At 46.8% G+C, this 19,823-nt stretch overlaps 1 protein-coding gene across 1 annotated transcript in view; it reads right to left on the bottom strand.

Annotated features, from left to right (window-relative positions):
• Positions 1-516: 516 nt before the first annotated feature.
• Positions 517-19,823, bottom strand: part of LOC118218891 — a 217,111-nt gene continuing 197,804 nt past the window's right edge. The window contains exons 18-19 of the mRNA XM_035401618.1: positions 2,072-2,178; positions 517-769 (exon numbers count right to left, since the gene is read on the bottom strand). Of these exons, the coding sequence (XP_035257509.1) occupies positions 532-769; positions 2,072-2,178 (345 nt within the window). The 3' untranslated portion in view covers positions 517-531. The remainder of the gene's footprint in view (positions 770-2,071; positions 2,179-19,823) is intronic.

The following is a 19,823-nucleotide window of genomic DNA, read 5'->3' as shown; positions in this document are numbered from 1 at the left end:
CCCATTGGACATTTTACCAACACCAGCTAATCCTTCACCTACACGATCCAATCAAAATCTCAAATACACACGCAAAATAGACACATCTTTTTACTCTAAAACATTTCCAATCTCAACAGCTCGTCCCTTAAAGGCTGAGTGGTCAATGTCATGGTCTATGGATCACAGGGTCTCTGGTTCAAGTCCCACCGGAAGCAAGTTTCTGAACTGTGCTATTTTGCTCACAAATATTAGTCTATTACTTATCAACAACCACATCTACCCAGCGTTCACCGAACGTATACACTGCATTATGATGTACCATCTGCACGTTCACTTAATTGGCTACAATATCTTCTGCAAAACCACGGACAAATTTCACCAAAAAATTTCACGCATTGAACAGCTATGTCATGGTGGCGCACTGCCAAAGTTACAGAGCATAAAGGTTGGAACACAACCAGAGAGTCAGTCAGAGGGGAGGACACCAAAATCAGATGCCCTCCTTAACTCTAGATTGCAATATTTGAAACAGTGCCTGTTTGTACACAGTTACAAGGGAATAAGAACACAGTGCTCTCTGTACACAGTTACACAGAGAGGATATGAACACAGTACTGTTTGTACAGTAGCACAGAGAGGACGGACTAAACAGTGCAGGTATACACATTTTATTGATGTCTGGGGTTGTGCTGTGTTATAGTGTGTGCTGCACGCACACCCAGTGCTGTCAGAAAAAAGAGGCCAATCAATCCCCCGGCCACTGATAGCATGATCTGGGCTCCAGGCCCTGCAAGGAGTGAGAAAAGCAACCAATCAACACAGCACATTCTAATCCATTCTACTACAATCACACAGCACATTATAATTCATTCTACTACAATCACACAACACATTCTAATTCATTCTACTACAATCACACAACACATTCTAGTTCATTCTACTACAAGCACACAATATATTCTAATTCAGTCTGGCAGAACCTTAAGAACAATCTATCACAAACCACATTCTAATTCAGTCTAGAACAGTCTAAACAACAATCAGTCACACGACACATTCTAATTCAGTCTAGAACAGTCTAAACAACAATCAATCACAACACACATTCTAATTCAGTCTAGAACAGTCTAAACAACAATCAGTCACACGACACATTCTAATTCAGTCTAGAACAGTCTAAACAACAATCAATCACAACACACATTCTAATTCAGTCTAGAACAGTCTAAACAACAATCAATCACAACCTAGAATCTACCAGACCCCCCCCCCACCCCGCCCAAAATGATTTATTTTCATGGGGCTGAAAATCCCTGACTGCGCCCATGTGGAAAAGTGCTATATAAATGCAATGATTCATTCAGTCATTCATTATTTGGCTGTTTAATGCAAATATCTGAAAGCCCACCTATTCAAACTAGCCCTTAACTACTTATTCTATTTTAAATAAACAGAACAAACCCTTCTCTTTTTGTATGCAAGTTGAGGCATGCAGCCCATCAGTCACATCTGATTTAACCATAGCTGTAACTAGCCACGTGATGCTATTTGAAAACATATTCCAAGTAACCAAATTGTGAATTTTAAATATTACTCCTTTTACTAGAACCACTACTTCTGCTTTTGTAGTGGAAACAATAATAATAAACTACAATATGCACACGTATGCACTCACAGTCAGTCACTCACTCACACACACACTCACAGTCACTCATTAACTCACACAATTATGCATTAACTCACACACTCACGCACACAGACACGCTCACAGTCACTCAGAAACTCACACACACACGCTCAGTCACGCATTAACTCACACAATCATGCATTAACTCACACACTGACGCACACACACACACACACACACACAAACACTCACTCACACACACACACTCACAAACACACTCTCTCTCACACACTCACACACACATACATTCTCATAAACACACACACACACACACTCTCTCTCTCTCTCTCTCTCTCTCACACACACACTCACTGTCACACACACACACACTACACTCACACTCTCTCTCTCTCACACACACACACAGCAGTATACTCCATTTGTCAATAGCATTCCACTCACAGTTTGTCAGTTTCCTCTTTGCTGCAGAGATGGGTCCTGCTGAAAGAATAGCTGTGAGTTTGTCCGGTAGATCTTCTCACCTTCTGGTTTTGCCTGGGAGAGCAGTTCTGTACAGATACATACAGGGGGAATGTTTAACCAGCATGCGAACAAACGTGTAGGATGATTGCTGAAATATTCTCCACATTCTCTAACATTCAAGATCTATAAACCTTGTGCTAACGGAAGATTTAATATATAAATTATGCAGCACGCAGAAAGTAGAAGTGGAGGAACTAGTGTGAGGTGGGTTTGTTCCCATTCTTCAAAAAAGAGCCTATGAGAACTCACTGAGAAAACTAGATAAAGTGAAAGGACTGAATTGCGTGCATCAGAAAAACTGTGAGCAATATAAATATCTAGATAATAAAAATAAATATTGAACTGAGAAGAATGACTGAAAAATACCTGTTATTTGGTCACCACATATTGAACACTCAAAATGGTTGGCTTATGCAATGATAATGGTTTTAGTGTGAACATGTATTATATGGTCTTTTTAAATTGAGGTCTATCCATTCATGTATTGACTGTTTATCAATGATAGTAACATTACATGACATCACATTTATTTGGCAGACGCTTTTATCCAAAGCAACAATAAGTGCATACCCAAGGTTTTATTAATATTGTGTAATGTAAACACATGCAGGGTCAGTAAAGGGGTGTGTCCTGACAGATTGGGGCTCAGATGAGGCCTGTCACATCCCTGGCAGTGAACGCAGGAAGCTCTCAGGCCAGGCTGCTGGCTGACCTGTCTCAAACACACCCATCGTTATCAGCCCTCTTACTCAAAGCCCAGCCTGAGGAGGAGGCGGCTGGGTCCCTCTTACTCAAAGCCCAGCCTGAGAATGAGGCGGCTGGGTCCCTCTTACTCAAAGCCCAGCCTGAGGATGAGGCGACTGGGTCCCTCTTACTCAAAGCCCAGCCTGAGGATGAGGCGGCTGGGTCCCTCTTACTCAAAGCCCAGCCTGAGGATGAGGCGGCTGGGTCCCTCTTACTCAAAGCCCAGCCTGAGGATGAGGAGGCTGGGTCCCTCTTACTCTTACTCTGGAGCAGCGGGTAGGCACAGGTCCACAGCACCTTCAGGTCCCTCCGTGTGATGGATCTCCTGCTGCTGAGCGTCACAGTCAGCGCGTTCCTCAACTCCACATGCGTCCTGTTAATCTAAATGAGCAGAAAGCGTGTTACACACCCAAGGCATTACACACTCATAATACCCAGTGTGATGTGTTACACACACAAGGCATTACACACTCATAATACCCAGTGTGATGTGTTACACACACAAAGCATTACACACTCATAATACCCAGTGTGATGTGTTACCCACCCAAGGCATTACACACTCATAATACCCAGTGTGATGTTACACACCCAAGGCATTACACACTCATAATACCCAGTGTGATGTGTTACACGCACAAGGCATTACACAATCATAATACCCAGTGTGATGTGTTACACACAAGGCATTACACACTCATAATACCCAGTGTGATGTGTTACACGCACAAGGCATTACACACTCATAATACCCAGTGTGATGTGTTACACACTGCTAAGCTGGAAGGGTACTCAGTGAGGACCTTGGGACAGGCAAAGGTAGTGAGGGGGTGTTAAATGAGAGATGGGACAGGTAGAGCTAGTGAGGGGTGCTAAATGGAGAGATGGGACAGGTAGAGGTAGTGAGGGGTGCTAAATGGAGAGATGGGACAGGTAGAGGTAGTGAGGGGTGCTGAATGGAGGGATGGGACAGGTAGAGGTAGTGAGGGGTGCTAAATGAGAGATGGGACAGGTAGAGGTAGTGAGGGGTGCTGAATGGAGAGATGAGACAGGTAGAGGTAGTGAGGGGTGCTGAATGGAGAGATGGGACAGGTAGAGGTAGTGAGGGGTGCTGAATGAGAGATGGGACAGGTAGAGGTAGTGAGGGGTGCTGAATGGAGAGATGGGACAGGTAGAGGTAGTGGGGGGTGCTAAATGGAGAGATGGGACAGGTAGAGTTAGTGAGGGGTGCTGAATGGAGAGATGGGACAGGTAGAGGTAATGAGGGGTGCTGAATGGAGAGATGGGACAGGTAGAGGTAGTGAGGGGTGCTAAATGGAGAGATGGGACAGGTAGAGGTAGTGAGGGGTGCTGAATGGAGAGATGGGACAGGTAGAGGTAGTGAGGGGTGCTAAATGAGAGATGGGACAGGTAGAGGTAGTGAGGGGTGCTGAATGGAGAGATGGGACAGGTAGAGTTAGTGAGGGGTGCTGAATGGAGAGATGGGACAGGTAGAGGTAATGAGGGGTGCTGAATGAGAGATGGGACAGGTAGAGGTAGTGAGGGGGGCTGAATGGAGAGATGGGACAGGTAGAGGTAGTGAGGGGTGATGAATGGAGAGATGGGACAGGTAGAGGTAGTGAGGGGTGCTGAATGGAGAGGTCTGCTAGAGTAAAGGGTGTTAGCATTGTCTGAAGGGAGGAAGAAGCAGTAGCATTTGCAGCTTGCTATGCCAGGTTTAGTGAATCAGTTCTGTGATGGTGTGCATTCCCAGAATGCACCAGCTGTGTACATGACCTGGATCTGGTGCCGGTACTCACAAGCGTTTGGCCTCCACACTGGGAGGGGGCGCCAGTTATCCTGTAATAATAAAACTTGTCTGTCTCGTTGATGGAGCAGCGACCATCATTGAGGACAACAGTCATATTCCCGCCAAAGTAGTGGATGAGGAAAGGCTTGGAGATGCCCCCAGATACATGGTCCTTCAGGCATAGCGTGAACATCCCCTTCTCTGTTAAGACATGAAGTTCTTTAGTCGCATTATGTAGGCATAGTTTTGATTAGCCTTTGGTTCATTACTTACAAAAGTGCATGAAATGCTAGGCTATGTGTGTGTGTGCGTGCGTGTGTGTGTGTGTGTAAGAGCAGCATTAGTCTCACACACACACCATTATACTCTGTATGAGAGTATAATGGTGTGTGTGTATGTGTGTGAGTTCATGTGCGTGTGTGTGAGTGTGTGTGTTTGTGTGTGTGTGCGTGTATACCGTGGCAGGCAGGGCAGAGGATGGGGCTCAGGCTGTAGTACCCCGGCTCACACACGCAGGTGAAGGAGTCCAGGGTGTTGATGCAGACGGAGTTGGAGCTGCACTTGTTCAGGGCGGGGGAGTCACACTCATCTGGGTCTGTGGGTTACACAGTATACTGTCAGTCACACAGAGAACACAAGTACACAGTATGCTGCTGCTCCACTCAGTCACACAGAGAACACAAGTACACAGTATACTGCTGCTCCACTCAGTCACACAGAGAACACAAGTACACTGCTGCTTAGGGGTGGGCGATATGGCAAAAATATCATATCACAATTCTTTTCAGGAATGATCACGATCATGATATGATCACGATTCTTTTTCATGCTGGTTTTTAAGACTATTTTGCAAGTTAATGAACAGTGCAATCAAACTAATATCGCTATTTAAGAAAATATTGCCCTTCAAGGAAACAAAACCTAAGGGCAGAGCAACTGATAGAATGTGCAGTTCCAGTGTAGCTTGATACTCCTGATCTCTCTGGAAAGGCAGATCATGGAGACATTTTAGTCGTTCACAATCTAATATCGTCATACCATCCACCCCTACTGCTGCTCCACTCAGTCACACAGAGAACACAGTATGTGAATGCTGGGCGTTGCTATAGCCTCTGGACACCAGACTCACTGTCATGAGGTGAGATAAGACCTCGTCTCCCACAGTTTTTACTGAGCCTGGGATACCCTGCATTCCCCTCAATGTGGCAATGACTCCCTCCTCAGGAGAAACCAGTTGAGCCTCCTCAGCATGACTGGATTGTTATATGGCAGCAGTGTTTAGGAGTTCGTCACCATTATATAGAAGATGATATACTTTATTGAACCCCATGGGGTAATTTTTCCTCTGCATTTGACCCATCCTTAGTTACTTGGGATCAGTGGGCAGCTGCCTCTCTGTGCTGCGCCTGGGGACCAACTCCAGTTCTGAGGCCTTGGTCAAGGGCACCTGCAGGAGCGCACCTAACATGCATGTCTTTGAGTGTGGGAGGAAACATGGAGCACCCGGAGTAAACCCACGCGAACATGGGGAGAACATGCAAACTCCGCACAGAAAGACCCCAGATTCAAACCCACGACCTTCCTTGGTGTGAGGCGACAGCGCTAACCACTTGCTGTGAGGCGACAGTGCTAACCACTATGCCACCGTGCCCGCCCTAAAACAATGTTGCATCGCATGAGCTGTCTGTCTATCTGTCCATCTGTCTCTCATTTACATTTAAGGCATTTCACAGACACTCTACAACCTTGAACCAACAGCCTTGGAGCAAAATGTTATACTGCACTGCCACCAACACTTACACACACACATCCACAAACACACACACAAATGCATGTATGCATGAATGCGCACAAGCATGCATGCACGAACATGTGCACACACGTGCATGCGCGAACACACATGCACACACGCACTTATGGTAGTCCATCGATGACAATGGTGACGTTGCTCCAAATTCATTTGTTGGGGGTTTATTGGGGTGTATTACGCCTGTGCATAGCCATGTAGCTGTGCAGGCCAATGCGTGATCCGCAAGTCGTGCCACATGAGGGGCAGGGGTATACGGCACAGGAAAGGGGGGGCCCTGCAGCACGTTGGTGCCTCTGTGCACGCCGCTGCATTCTCCTCTCTGTAGCCTGCTCCTGAAGGAGAGTGATTCCCTGGTGGCAGGTGGAGCTCCAGGTGTGGCGATCAGCAGCCAGGGACTCTAGTACTGGTGGTTTGATGTTGCACTTCTTCAGGAGGGTTTTTAGGTGATCCTTGTAACGGGTTTTTTGGCCCCCAGCAGACCTATGACCATCCAAGAGCTGGCCATAGAGGATCTGTCTAGGTAGCCGGTGGGCAGGCATGCGGATCACATGCCCGACCGAAAGCAGATGTCTTTGCGCAAAGAACATGGCAATGCTGGGTGTATGAGTCTGGTCGTGGATTGCCACATAGGGCACCCTGTCTTCCCAGGACACACCCAGGATCCTTTGGAGGCAGCGGATGTGGAAGGCCTCTAGAGTTCGTATGTGCCTCTGGCAGGGGGTCCAGGTTTCCAAAGCATAAAGCAGTGTGGAGAGGCAAACTGCCTTGTACACAGCTACTTTAGTGGAGATGGTTAGGTTCCTGTTCTGGAAGACCTTGGACTTGAGCCTGCCGAAGGCAGCAGAGGCCAGACTAATATGAACCTGGGTGTCGTTGTCGTCAATGTTGCAGGAGGGGGACAGAATACTACCGAGGTAGGTGAAATGTGGGACGATGGCAAGAGGATGACTATCAAGGGTGAAGGTAGGTGCATGTGGTTGGGGGATGGACTCTTGCACGACTATCTGCGTTTTCCTGATGTTGATCTGGAGACTAATGGCGCTGTATATGGAAGCAACCACATTTAATGCACGCTGTAGGGATTCTGGTGAGTGGGCGAGGAGAGCACAGTCATCATCGTACTGTAGCTCCATTATGTGTTGGGTGGTGGTTTTGGTGAAGGCTTGAAGTCACCGGATATTAAAAAGATTTCCATCTAGTCTGTACTGTATCTGTACCCCATCTGTGGGATCCAGGGATTTGTGAGACAGCAGGGTGATGGTGGAAAGGAACATGTTGAAAATAGTTGGGGCTAGAACACACCCTTGCTTTACCCCCACATCCACAGGGGATTGGGGATTGTTGACCACCGATGCTCACACAGGCTTGCATCCTGTCATGGAGCTGCCGTACAATGTTTCTGAACTTTGGTGGAACCCCCAGCTTCCCGAGTACTTCCCACAGCAATTCCCGGTTTACAGTGTTGAAGGCCTTGGACAGATCAATAAACGCTAGTTACAAGTCTTTGCAGTGTTCTCTGCTTTTTTCCTGTACCTGACTAGCAACAAAGATCATGTCCGCAGTGCTTCAATCATGCCTAAAGCCACACTGGGATTCGGGCAGATGTCTTCAGTTACATGGGTTGCTAGGCAGAGTAGCATGATCCGTGCTAGCACCTTCCCGGCCACTGATAGGAGGGAGATACCTCTGCTGTTACCACAGTCTGCTTTGTCACCCTTGCGCTTAAAGATTGTGATGATGTTAGCATCCTTCCAATCTTGCAGGATGACTTCAGATGACCAGATGGCAGTGATCAGTTGGTGTATTCTGCGGGTAAGGAGGTATCCCCCATGTTTTAGTATTTCTGCCGGGATTCCGTCAAGGTCCGGGCTCTTGTGGTTCTTGAGGCCCATAGTGGCTTTGTGTACCTCTGAGAAACTGGGGGGGGGGGGGGGGGCTGGGAGTCCAAATGGTTGACAGGGGGCAGGCAGGGGAGGTCAGAGAGTAGTACGTAGGGTGCTCCAGGTAGAGCTGATGTTGGGATCTGCTGGTGTTTCGGGGATCGGAGACAGTTGGTTTGCAATCTGTTCCCTGAGCTGGTTGATTGAGTGCATGAACTTCAGTGCATCACAGTTGAGCTTCCTGCATGGGGGTGTTTTCCTCGGTTGAGGGCGGATTTCCAGGTTGAGTTTGGCTCTGATCAAGCGATGGTCTGTCCAACAGTTGGCTCCACGCATGGCCCTGGTGACTCACACCTCCTTCCTGTCAGCTTGGCGGACAATGGTGTAGTCCAGGAAATGCCAGTGTTTAGAGCGGGGGTGTTGCCAGGAGGTCTTGAATTTGTTCTTGAGTTGGAACAAGGTGTTTGTAATGACCAGTTGATGCTCAGAGCAGAGAGTAAGGAGGCGAAGACCGTTGTCATTAAGCTTGCCAACACCGTGCTGTCCGAGCACATCCTTCCATAATCCACTGTCAGAGCCCACTCTTGCGTTAAAATCGCCTAGGAGAATGAGCTTGTCAGTGGATGCTGTTTTATTTATGGCGGAGTGCAGGGAGGCATAGAAGAGTTCCTTGCACTCAGGGTCAGCAACCAGTGTTGGGGCATATGATGAGGGTGGCATAACGATTGTCTGTGAGGGGAATCCGCCAGGTCATCAGTCTTTCACTGATTCCAACTGGGGATTCTGGGATCTTCTGAAGTAGGCTTGTCCTCACAGCAAAACCTACACTATGGAGGCGACGAGAACCTTCCGGAAACCCCTTCCAGAAGATAGTGCAGCCTTCTCCCATCTCTGTTATAGAGTCCTCGCCATGGAAGCGGGTTTCGCTGAGGGCCACAATGTCGATGTTGTACCTCTTCAGCTCGTGCGCAACCAGCGCTGTTCTTCTTCGGGGAAAGACAGGAATCATCATGTACATCCAGAAGAGTTCGGTCATTCCAGGTCGCAATTGTGATTTTTATGTGGTGTTTTTATTTTTGTTAATTTTCGACCGGATGAGGGATGACCCGGCAGCTGCGGTAGGCTGCCCGGGTTGAAGAGGAACAGGCCTTTTATAGGCCACATTTTCTAAGCCCTTCCCTCTCAGGGTGAGCAGGGCGGGGCTGCTCAGTCACATGAGGAGCTGCCGGAGAGGCACGCTGTTCCATCCCGAGCCTCGGCGACCATCTTTCCCACGCCGCCTGCGCGCAGGGTTAGACTAGATACTCCCAGTCACATCCTGACCTGTATCCACCGCCCTTCCCCATCGCCGCAGGACTTAGGGGGTGGGAATGGGGTAGGGTATTTGGAGCAGGCTTGCGCAATTAATAGATTAGAGTGAAGGTAGTTGTGCGCAGTCTCTACCCTCACTGTCTTGGATCCACCCTATGTTTTCCAGTGGCATGAAGAGCTCATGACGACCTTCTGTAGAGGGGAGTTGCAGAAGACTACCAGAACACCGGTCTGTTGGTGACTGCCTAATGCAGGTTTTCTCCACAGATTTATCATTAGGGGTTTACTCCCGTAGCCATAGCACGTGCAAGTGCACCCACTGGGCATTGGGGCAGTGGATGGTGGCAGTCAGGACGTGGGACTGTGCTGCTTACCTCTGTGGTCCACTGCAACTCCGAGACCCCCTGCTGTTTGGCCCGAGGCTGCAAAGCACACTGTTACCAACGAGAAGGGACAGTAGAGGTCTGGGTGATGGAGCGGCTATGTACTGACAAGGAGAGACTTACGCACTCTGCTTTTCCAAAACTCAGTTGAGTTAGTCAGCGGCAGTGCCTGGGAGCGAGAAGCAAGCAAGCAGACAAGCATGCAGCTACGCTAGCTCAGGGGGGCTGCACTAGGCACATCACACCACCCCTGTGGACCAAGTCCACCAGTCCACACGCACACACACACACGCACAGTCTCAAGGGTTTTATTTCACTGGGAACAGAACAGCCAATATTCCTCTGTCAGCTACCCATCACACACAAATCCCCCAGCATGTCTCACACCTACCGTCCCAGTAGATGCTGTCGTCTGTGACGGTGATGTGGGTGTGGCCGAGAGAGATAATATGCTGCAGCTGCTCCTCAGGGCAGAGGATCACTACCCCATCCTGGCTGGAAACATCAAAGCTTTCAAAAGTGATCTTGGTTTTTGTTTTCCTCTCGCTGTCTTCAAACGAGATCAGCTGCACCTCTGCTTTTGGCCAGAACTTACTCAGTAAGTTCTGCAGCTGGTAAAAAGGAAATGGAAACCAAAAAGAAAATTGTAAAGCTGGTCCATCGTGCACAGTTGGCACAGGCTGACTGCAGGTGCCCAGGTGACTAACAGAGGCCTGTCCCAAGTGAAGAAGTGAGAGGAGGACAGTCTCGCTCGTACAAACCACAGCAGGGGTGCACAAGGGCCCGTCCATTTCAGGATTTTAGGCAAACTTTAGCCTGATCAAATCTTAATGTGAGCTTTGTAAAAACACCAGCAGTGATTATCAAAGTGACTGTTTTCAATTTTATTGAAGGTGATAAAAGTTCAACTAAAATAATGCTGTGAAAACATGTACTACGAAACGCTATAAACAGAACGGTGGGATAAGCGGCAATGACTGCTAGGACCCGGGAACAGGACCCACCTTGCTTTTAATAAGGCCCTCCAGCAGGACTCGAGCTTCTGCCCTCGGATCCTCCAGCGATGGCGGCATTGTCCATGGCACAACAAGGAACATTTCATGGCTGGGGAGGTGAACCTGCAGTCCTACAGTTGGGGGGTTAGGGGCACAAACACTGATGTAAAAATGTGTCTGAATGAAAGCTTTCTGCAACCAGCCCATGTTACCAGCCTTCAGGACACAGACCTACCGTGGGCCTGACCAGAGTCCGTGGTTATGAATAAATGTCAAATCTTTGCACCTGTGCATGCAACCACATACGTAAGCCTTTAATAAGATAATTCAGGCCAACTTCAAAACAAAGAGGCGTTCTGTCAGTAGCAGCCTGCTTTAACACTGACTGAGGAGGTCTGTCAGTACCAGCCTGCTTTAACACTGACTGAGGAGGTCTGTCAGTACCAGCCTGCTTTAACACTGACCGAGTCAGTACCAGCCTGCATTAACACTGACCGAGTCAGAACCAGCCTGCTTTAACACTGACCGAGGCGATCTGTTGTTTGGTCTGCAGAGTCAACAACTCTGGGTAGCACGATGTCTCCAGGGGCATCGTTGGGGGCACTGCCAGGGACTTCCTCTGGGATGAAGTAGAGCACAGCTGGAGCTCCACGCTCGCCACCCTCGCACTCTGGCACCACCTCCAGGTCATACGGGGAGCCAGGCCTCAGGCCCGGCAGAGGCGGGGGGGGCCTGCCAGCCTCCCCTTCCGGACGCTTGGGCCGCCCCTCTCAGAGAGGCGGTACAAGAAGGCCACGCCCACCCCAGACCTGCCGCTCCACAGGGCTATCGAGTCCTTCTGTCTAAATCGGAGATCCAACACTTCACCAGGGCCTGTGGGCAGAGCAAACCAGCAAACATTCATCAGGGCCTCCCCAACACTTCACCAGAGCTCCTTCCTAAATGACTTTGGGCTTATCCTGGCCTAACGCAAGCTTGGAGTTGGTTGCTAAAGGGCGCAGAACGGTGTGGGGTGGAATATGACGGTGCGTCACCGAAGACAAAGGGCACGTGGAAAGACCAAAATATTTTTCCAACCTGCAGTTTACCAACAATAAAATTTGGAGAAATGGAGAAAAAGAGCAAGTTCAACAAAATGTTCAGTTTTCATCTAGAACAGTTCATGAGCAATAAACATTTTACATTATTTAAACATACATTGCGCCAAATTCCAAAAATATTTGAGACAAGCATTAATGAGTTTGAAATAGACAATTCTTCTGTTCTTCTGTGAGACTGACAATTTGACATATCTCTCCAATAAGAGTCGACAAGTGTTTGATCAATAGATAATTAAGTCCACCACGGAAGTTCATTCACCCACAAGTGTAGGTTTTCCACCCATTCAACCTACTGATGTGGTCTGGTTATCTGTCACACCACTATCTGTCATTTGCACCTCTGAACTGGTAAAGCAGAGGAAGTCAGCTGGACCATAATTATCACCCATCAAATCACTGGATTTAGATTATCATCCTTTTCATAGTTGACTGTAGCCCATTTTTTAACAGACCTCTCCCCCTCACGGTCAGGTCCCTCCCCCACACAGCCAGGCCTCTCCCCCACACAGCCCAACCTCTCCCCAAAACAGCAAGGCCTCTCCCCCAAACAATCAGTCCCCTCCCCCACACAGCCAGGCCCCTCCCCAACACAGCTAGGCCTCTCTCCCACACAGCCAGGCTTCTCCCCCAAACAGACAGGCCCCTTCCCCACACAGCCAGGCCCCTCCCCAATACATACAGCCCCGCCCCCCAACGCTATTGGCCCACCTGTTTTTGTCTGGATGGTGCTAACGCTCATGACCGTGCTGTCCCCACACAGGGCTTCCACCCTGCAGCTGTACTGGTGGCAGGGAAGCAGGCTTGTCACCGTGTGCCAGGTGAGCAGCGTGGAGCTCTGGAGCTCCCCCTGGTGGTACACCTTAAAGCTGGAGATGGAGGAGATGTTCTGCACAGACCAGCTCACCGTATAGTTGTGGGAACCAAAGGAGGACTGGTGTAGGTTTATGATTTCAGAGTTTGCTAGGGGACAAAAAAATAAACAAAACTCTTTCATCAGGCAAAGCTTTCAAACAGTAATATCTAAGGCAATATTAGCATTCCCCTGTTAGATGTGTTGGAAGTGATGAAGTCGATTCACTGTTAAAAATTAGAGGAGAGATTGACACACAAACTCTTAATCCAGCACATTCCATCATGTGCCAGGTCATGAGCCAGGGACACACTTAACAAAATCACGTGATTTCCTTTGGCAGGAGCTTGGTAAGGAGCCAGCACTGATAGATAGGACGGAGTGTGGCACAGTGGGTAAGGAATTGGGCTTGTAACCGAAAGGTCGCCGGTTCGATTCCCGGGTAAGGACACTGCCGTTATACCCTTGAGCAAGGTACTTAACCTGCATTGCTTCAGTATATATATCCAGCTGTATAAATGGATACAATGTAAAATGCTATGTAAAAAGTTGTGTAAGTTGCTCTGGATAAGAGCGTCTGCTAAACGCCTGTAATGTAATGTAATGCAACATCTAGTGAAAAATCCAAGAAACCTACAAGTACATTAAGTTGACAGGAAAACCATAGAGGTTTTTTCCACTAGCCTCTGCCTTGCGGCTAGATAAAAGAATGCATCAATGTAGGACTGCACCATACATCTAACTGCAGTTTTTAAAGTGTATTAAGACTAACTGCGGGATTGTAGTGTAAAGGCGTCTTTTTCTTTAATCTGTTCGCTCCGGCATTATTTACTCAGTAAGTGCCGAATGTGCTGTGGTATCTGCATCTTCCCATGCCGGGTTACCCAGTCTCTGGACCAGACATTTAAGCATTCTATAGGTAGATATATAATGTACACCAGATCCCTTGGCCCTGTAATATCTGCCCATGGCCTGTCCTATCATTCCTATGCCGACGACACGCAACTCTTTCTCTCCTTCTCCCCATCGGACACACAGGTCCCTGCCCGCATCTCCGCTTGCCTGAGGGACATACAGAGCTGGATGGACAATCACCACCTGAAGCTCAACCCGGGAAAGACGGAGCTAATCTTTATTCCTGCTCTATCCTCTCCCCTCCTCGACTTTTCCATTTCCTTAGGGGACACCGTAGTGACCTCATCACCCTGCGCCAAGAATCTCGGAGTGATGATGGACAACAGGCTGTCCCTCTCCAACAACATTGCAGCAGTAACCCGGGCATGCAGATTTTTCCTATATAACATCCGCAGAATCCGCCCCTTTCTCACCACCTACTCAACCCAGCTCCTGGTCCAAGCAATGGTTCTATCCCGCCTGGACTACTGCAACTCTCTTCTGGCTGGACTACCGGCATCTGCCACCAGACCCCTGCAGCTCATCCAGAATGCTGCGGCTCGTCTGGTCTTCAACCTCCCCAGACACTCCCACGTAACTCCCCTGCTCACTACCCTCCACTGGCTGCCTGTTATAGCTCGCATCAAATTCAAAACATTGGTTCTAGCATACCAGGCAGTCAAGGGATCAGCCCCAGCATACCTTCACAAGATTTTCAAACCCTACATGCCAGCCAGATCCCTCCGTTCTGCTACCTCAGGACGCCTAGCACCTCCCCCTCTTCGCACCTGCACTTCCAGAACACGTCTCCTGTCTGTTCTGGCCCCACGATGGTGGAATGACCTCCCTGTGGAGGTCAGAACAGCTGAGACTGTGAACAATTTCAAACGACGACTGAAGACCCACCTCTTCAGGCTGCACCTCTCCCCATCCCTCCCTTCCCCCCCTGTAAATGACTAAACTTAGGGGTGTAACTAGGCAGCTGTTTAATAGGTGACTTAGTTGATGCGCCAGTCTTAACGACTACTTGTATTTTTATTTATTTTTATTTTTCCATAGATTGCGTTGTTGCCGTTCTCGTTGTTAGTGTTAATCAGTTTAACCACCAGGGTCCAAGTTGAACTATGCGGTTGTTCCCTGTACTTGGACCGGTACTTCTCTCTAGGGGTTTCGTCATACTTGTTCCTGGTTATGGTTATACACTTTGTTGTACGTCGCTCTGGATAAGAGCGTCTGCCAAATGCCTGTAATGTAATGTAATGTAATGTAATGTATATATTCTATAGGCATATGTGGCAGCCTTGCCGTGTGGAGATAGGCTTGCTTCACAGAGAGATTTTACTTTAGTGAACGAGGATCACTGGTATTGTATGATCTTCTTCGGTTTAATTTTGTTTAATAAAACATCAAGATACTGTTGTCATAATTTATCAGTTGTACCACAGATCATTTAAGTTAGCCAGCTACAGGTTTAATAGGAAATTAAAACTGGCCAATAATGTAGCTGCACCACACCCACTGATAGTATATTCAATATAACCCGCTGTGTTGGCAGGTGTGTTATGCACTTTACACTGTGCACTGCTCGTCTCTGGTCCCAAAAATACCAACAGTCACAAGCCGCACCCAGTACACCATGTCACATCGTTGACTGCGCCCATGCAACACTGATTCCAGAAAATAGCCCTAAATCTTACTCTAGGAATACCTCCTGGATCAATAATTATATACACCCCTTAAAAAGGGATTGTAGAAAGGCTGAGCGTCAAGTTCATGACAGTCTTTAGAAGGATCTTATGCTAAAATTTTAATACTACAGGTAAGATGCGAGACCAAAGTAATTCTCCAATCTGATATCTGAAAATAGCCACAACCCAAGAGTCCTTTTCAATACCATCGATAGCATTGTCAATCCGTAATCAAAATGCAATCTGAAGTCATCTGTTGTGTGAAAATTTTGCCTTTCTTTGTCAATAAGACTGTTAATATCAGAGTTCCGAATTCGGTTAATATCAGAGGTCCATTGTTCAGCCTCTTTTGAAGAAACCTAATCTAGATTCCACTGTCCTAAACAATTACAGGCCAATCTAAAAGTTTCCATTTCTTTAGAAGGTATTTGAAAAGGTGTTGTCAAAGCAGTTATTGACTTTTATAATTACTAATAATCTATTTACAAAATTCCAAGCTGACTTTCACGCAATGCATAATACCAAAACGGCTCTTCACAAAGTAACTAACAATTTCCATTAAAACGCAGATAACGGTGCTTGCTCAGTACTGGTTTTATAGATCTCAGTGCTGTCTTTGATATGGTTGTTATGGTTTAATTGACCGCCTTACAGACTGGGTGGGCATTGAGAATGCTGCCCTGACGTGGTTTCCTGCTCATCTCACTGGCAGGCAAAGGAGGAGGAGTTAGGCTTAGATGTGCAGGCCAAGTAAACATAGTGGCAAAAAAGGTTATTCCCAGTAAGAAATTGCAAAGAAGCTTAAGATTTCCAGGTGCAGTGTTCAGTACATGCACGGCAGGGTCCAGCTGATGGGCAGCTATTTTACCAGAAGACCAAGAAATAGCAAAATAAACTGTCAAAGTTAATAGCAAAGTAAAACTGCACCACAACTACAGGAAAAGCTCAATGCAACAACAGAGACACCAGTTTTTCCAGTGAAACAGTGGCTATGATCTGCTGGCCTAAAATGTTGTGTATCTGCAAAAAAGCCCTTGCTGCACACTATTAACAAGAAAAGACTCCAGTGGGCCAAGCACCATCAATACTGGACCAAGAAAGTTTGGTAAAAGGCATATATATATATATATATATATATATATATATATATATATATATACACACATACATATATACATACAGTATATACAGCACATTTACTTGGCTCTGCAAATCTAAGCCTAACTTGCTCCTCCTTTGCCATATTTCTTATAACTTTAGTGCCAAATTCACTTACACTACAAGCTAAATGGTATTAGGCTACCTGTGGTTTAAAAAAAACGCATCAATGAGATTTCAGTCAATTTAACAATTTTACTCCTCTGCCTCCAAAAAGATTAGATAGACCTCCAATAATTTCTTTAACTGTAATTAAAGCCAAAGGAGGTTATTTTGAGAAAAGTTGTGTTTTAAGTTGTTTTAAGTAAAACTCATTGTTGTGTTATTGTAGGTAGAAATTGAAAATGTCTATACTTTGGTTTGTTATTCAATAAATGTCCATAAATTAACTGAATTCCGCCGTACCTAAAGTTTTTTTCTAAAAATTATTATTTTTTAAACCCGCAGATGGCCTAATACTTTTGGCCTGAACTGTACTGTACACCACACAACCAATACATGGCCAAAAGTATGTGGACACCTGACATTCAACATTTTATCCAAAATAATTTATGTTAATATGGAGTTGGCCCACCCTTTGTTGCTATAACAACTTCCACTCTTCTGGGAAGGCCCTATTCAAGATATCGGAGCACTGCTGCAGGGATTTGCACTGATTGGGCCATTAGGTCTGGCTCACAGTTGGCTTTCCAATCCCAAAGGTGTTGGATGGACTTGCAGTCAGGTTTATGTGCAGGCCAGTCAAGTTCATCCACACCATTCTCAAACCGTTGGGAAAGCATAGAATCATCCAGAATGTGATTGTATGCTGTAGCATTAAGATTTGCCGTCACTGGGCCTAGCCCAAACCATGAAGAACAGTCCCAGAACAAGGGGTGTCCAGATACTTTTGGTCATATGCAGTGGGTGCCAGACACAGGCGCTCTGTAGCTATACCAGAGTTTCCATCGCTGAGGACCATCCTGCTGAGGCGGGACTGGCCCATAGACTGGCACACCACCTGAAGCCCCAGCTGCACCCTGCTACAGGGAGGCAAGCTGCCCACGGTGAACACCGGGCTGCCCAGCGTGTGTCTGAAGCTCCTCTCCTCCAGGACGTGGCCAGAGCCGTCCACGTGGAAGACCGTGAGCAGGAAGGCGGTGAGGCCCGAGGCGGGGTCGCTCGGGGGGCAGTCCCATCCCACGGTCACGCTGCTGCTGTCCCAAGCGGTCACCCTGAAGTTCCTGGGCACGTCAGGATCTGGGCATTCACACAGGGAACTTAACACGGCACTCTGAGCACGCACCAGCACAGCCAAGCTTTACAATGTGATCATTCACACAAACAGGCTAACCCATGAGCCTCTGCATGTTCGGCTACAGTAATTGCACAATGCTAATGAACCTGCTGGTGCTCATATGGCAATAGGGCAGTTCACAGAAGTGAGCTACTTATCAGACCTCCAAAAGAAGGGAGTCAGCAAATTAGATAGATACAGTGCTCAGTAGCAAAATACCCTACTGGATCAGCATTATGTGAACCTTAGGTTCTCCATAATATAATGTGATCAAGTTTTGTATCGTTACAGTAGAAACCTGATAACATGGGAAACAAGTTGGTGTCTTTGGTGGTGGGGTGCTGACTAAAGATCTTGATACAAATGGGTCAGTGGCCAGCCAGATACCAAGGTTAACCCGGTGTGATAAGCTTACAGAGATAGCACAAGCAGGATCATTGATCTGTACTGTTTGGTGCGGATTGTGTTTTTATTTCATGACTTGGTGTTTTGTATCTTTTTGTATATATGGGGAAAGGTGCAATGGTTCAGGGAGACTCGTCAAAACTCGTCTCCTGCGCATATGCAAATGTGTATAGCTATTTCACCACTCACATTTTGCACCATTGTATATCGTTATTATTACTGGACACACAGAACAATAAACTGCATTCATTTTAACCTGCCATTCTTCGTTGACTCTTACCACTGTACACCTAGCAGTTTAAGGTCCTAACATACACATAGAACTGAGGATATCAGCACCTCGTAGTTACTGGCCTATACACTAGTGTTGTAACAGTTCATACTCAATTGTATTTATGCAGGCTACACAAGCCAGAGACATGTCTGCCTCTACCAAGTTTTAGACAGCGATCAGTATAGAGCCACACTACTGGTGGAAAGCAGTTTCCTCTGGCCATGCATTACTGTTAGCACCAGAGGAAAGGTGAAAACACTATTTTGGAGTCAGATAATCAAGATTACATGAAATTAATCCCATTCCAGCAAGACTACACACGTTCCTTCACCACTCAGATACTTCCACTGTTTGGTTTGCGGACGGGTTTCTTACAGTTGGTGACCTCCACATGCCGTTTGGAGTATCTGAGGGGTTTCTTACATGAATCTATTGGTGCTCACATATACCTGCTGGTGCACATCTGAATCTGCTGGTTCACATTTGAATCTAAAGGCTCTCTTACGAATCTACTGGTGCTCATATGAATCTAAAGGTTCTCTTATAAATCTACTGGTGCTCATATGAATCTAATGGTGCTCATATGAATATAAAGGTTCTCTTACAAATCTAAAGGTTCTCTTACAAATCCACTGGTGCTCATATGAATCTAATGGTGCACATGTATACCTGCTGGTGCACATATGAATCTAAAGGCTCTCTTACGAATCTCCTGGTGCTCATATGAATCTAAAGGTTCTCTTACAAATCTACTGCTGCTCATATGAATCTAAAGGTGCTCATATGAATCTACTGGTGCTCACATGAATCTAAAGGTTCTCATACGAATCTACTGTGCAAATGTACAGTACTCGGAAGTGGCTATGGATAACAGTGCTGCCCATAATGCACATAATGTAGAAAGCACAAGATACTAATAACAATGGCTATTTAGCAGGGAGAATTAAGTGAACAAAATGTCACGTGGTGGATGGAAGCATGAAAATTGGTACGAAAAATACATTTTAAAGACAAGCTGAAAACAGGAACATTCTTGTTACCCATAACATTTTTGTGTGTATTGGAGTGAAATGTATGTATATAGATGGTAATTCAACAAACTTTGTGGTCAGAC

Source organism: Anguilla anguilla, chromosome 19 (genome assembly GCF_013347855.1).
Source record: "Anguilla anguilla isolate fAngAng1 chromosome 19, fAngAng1.pri, whole genome shotgun sequence".
Lineage (NCBI taxonomy): Eukaryota > Metazoa > Chordata > Actinopteri > Anguilliformes > Anguillidae > Anguilla > Anguilla anguilla.
Note: the sequence above shows the minus strand (reverse complement) of the source record. Positions and strands in the feature narration are given on the sequence as shown.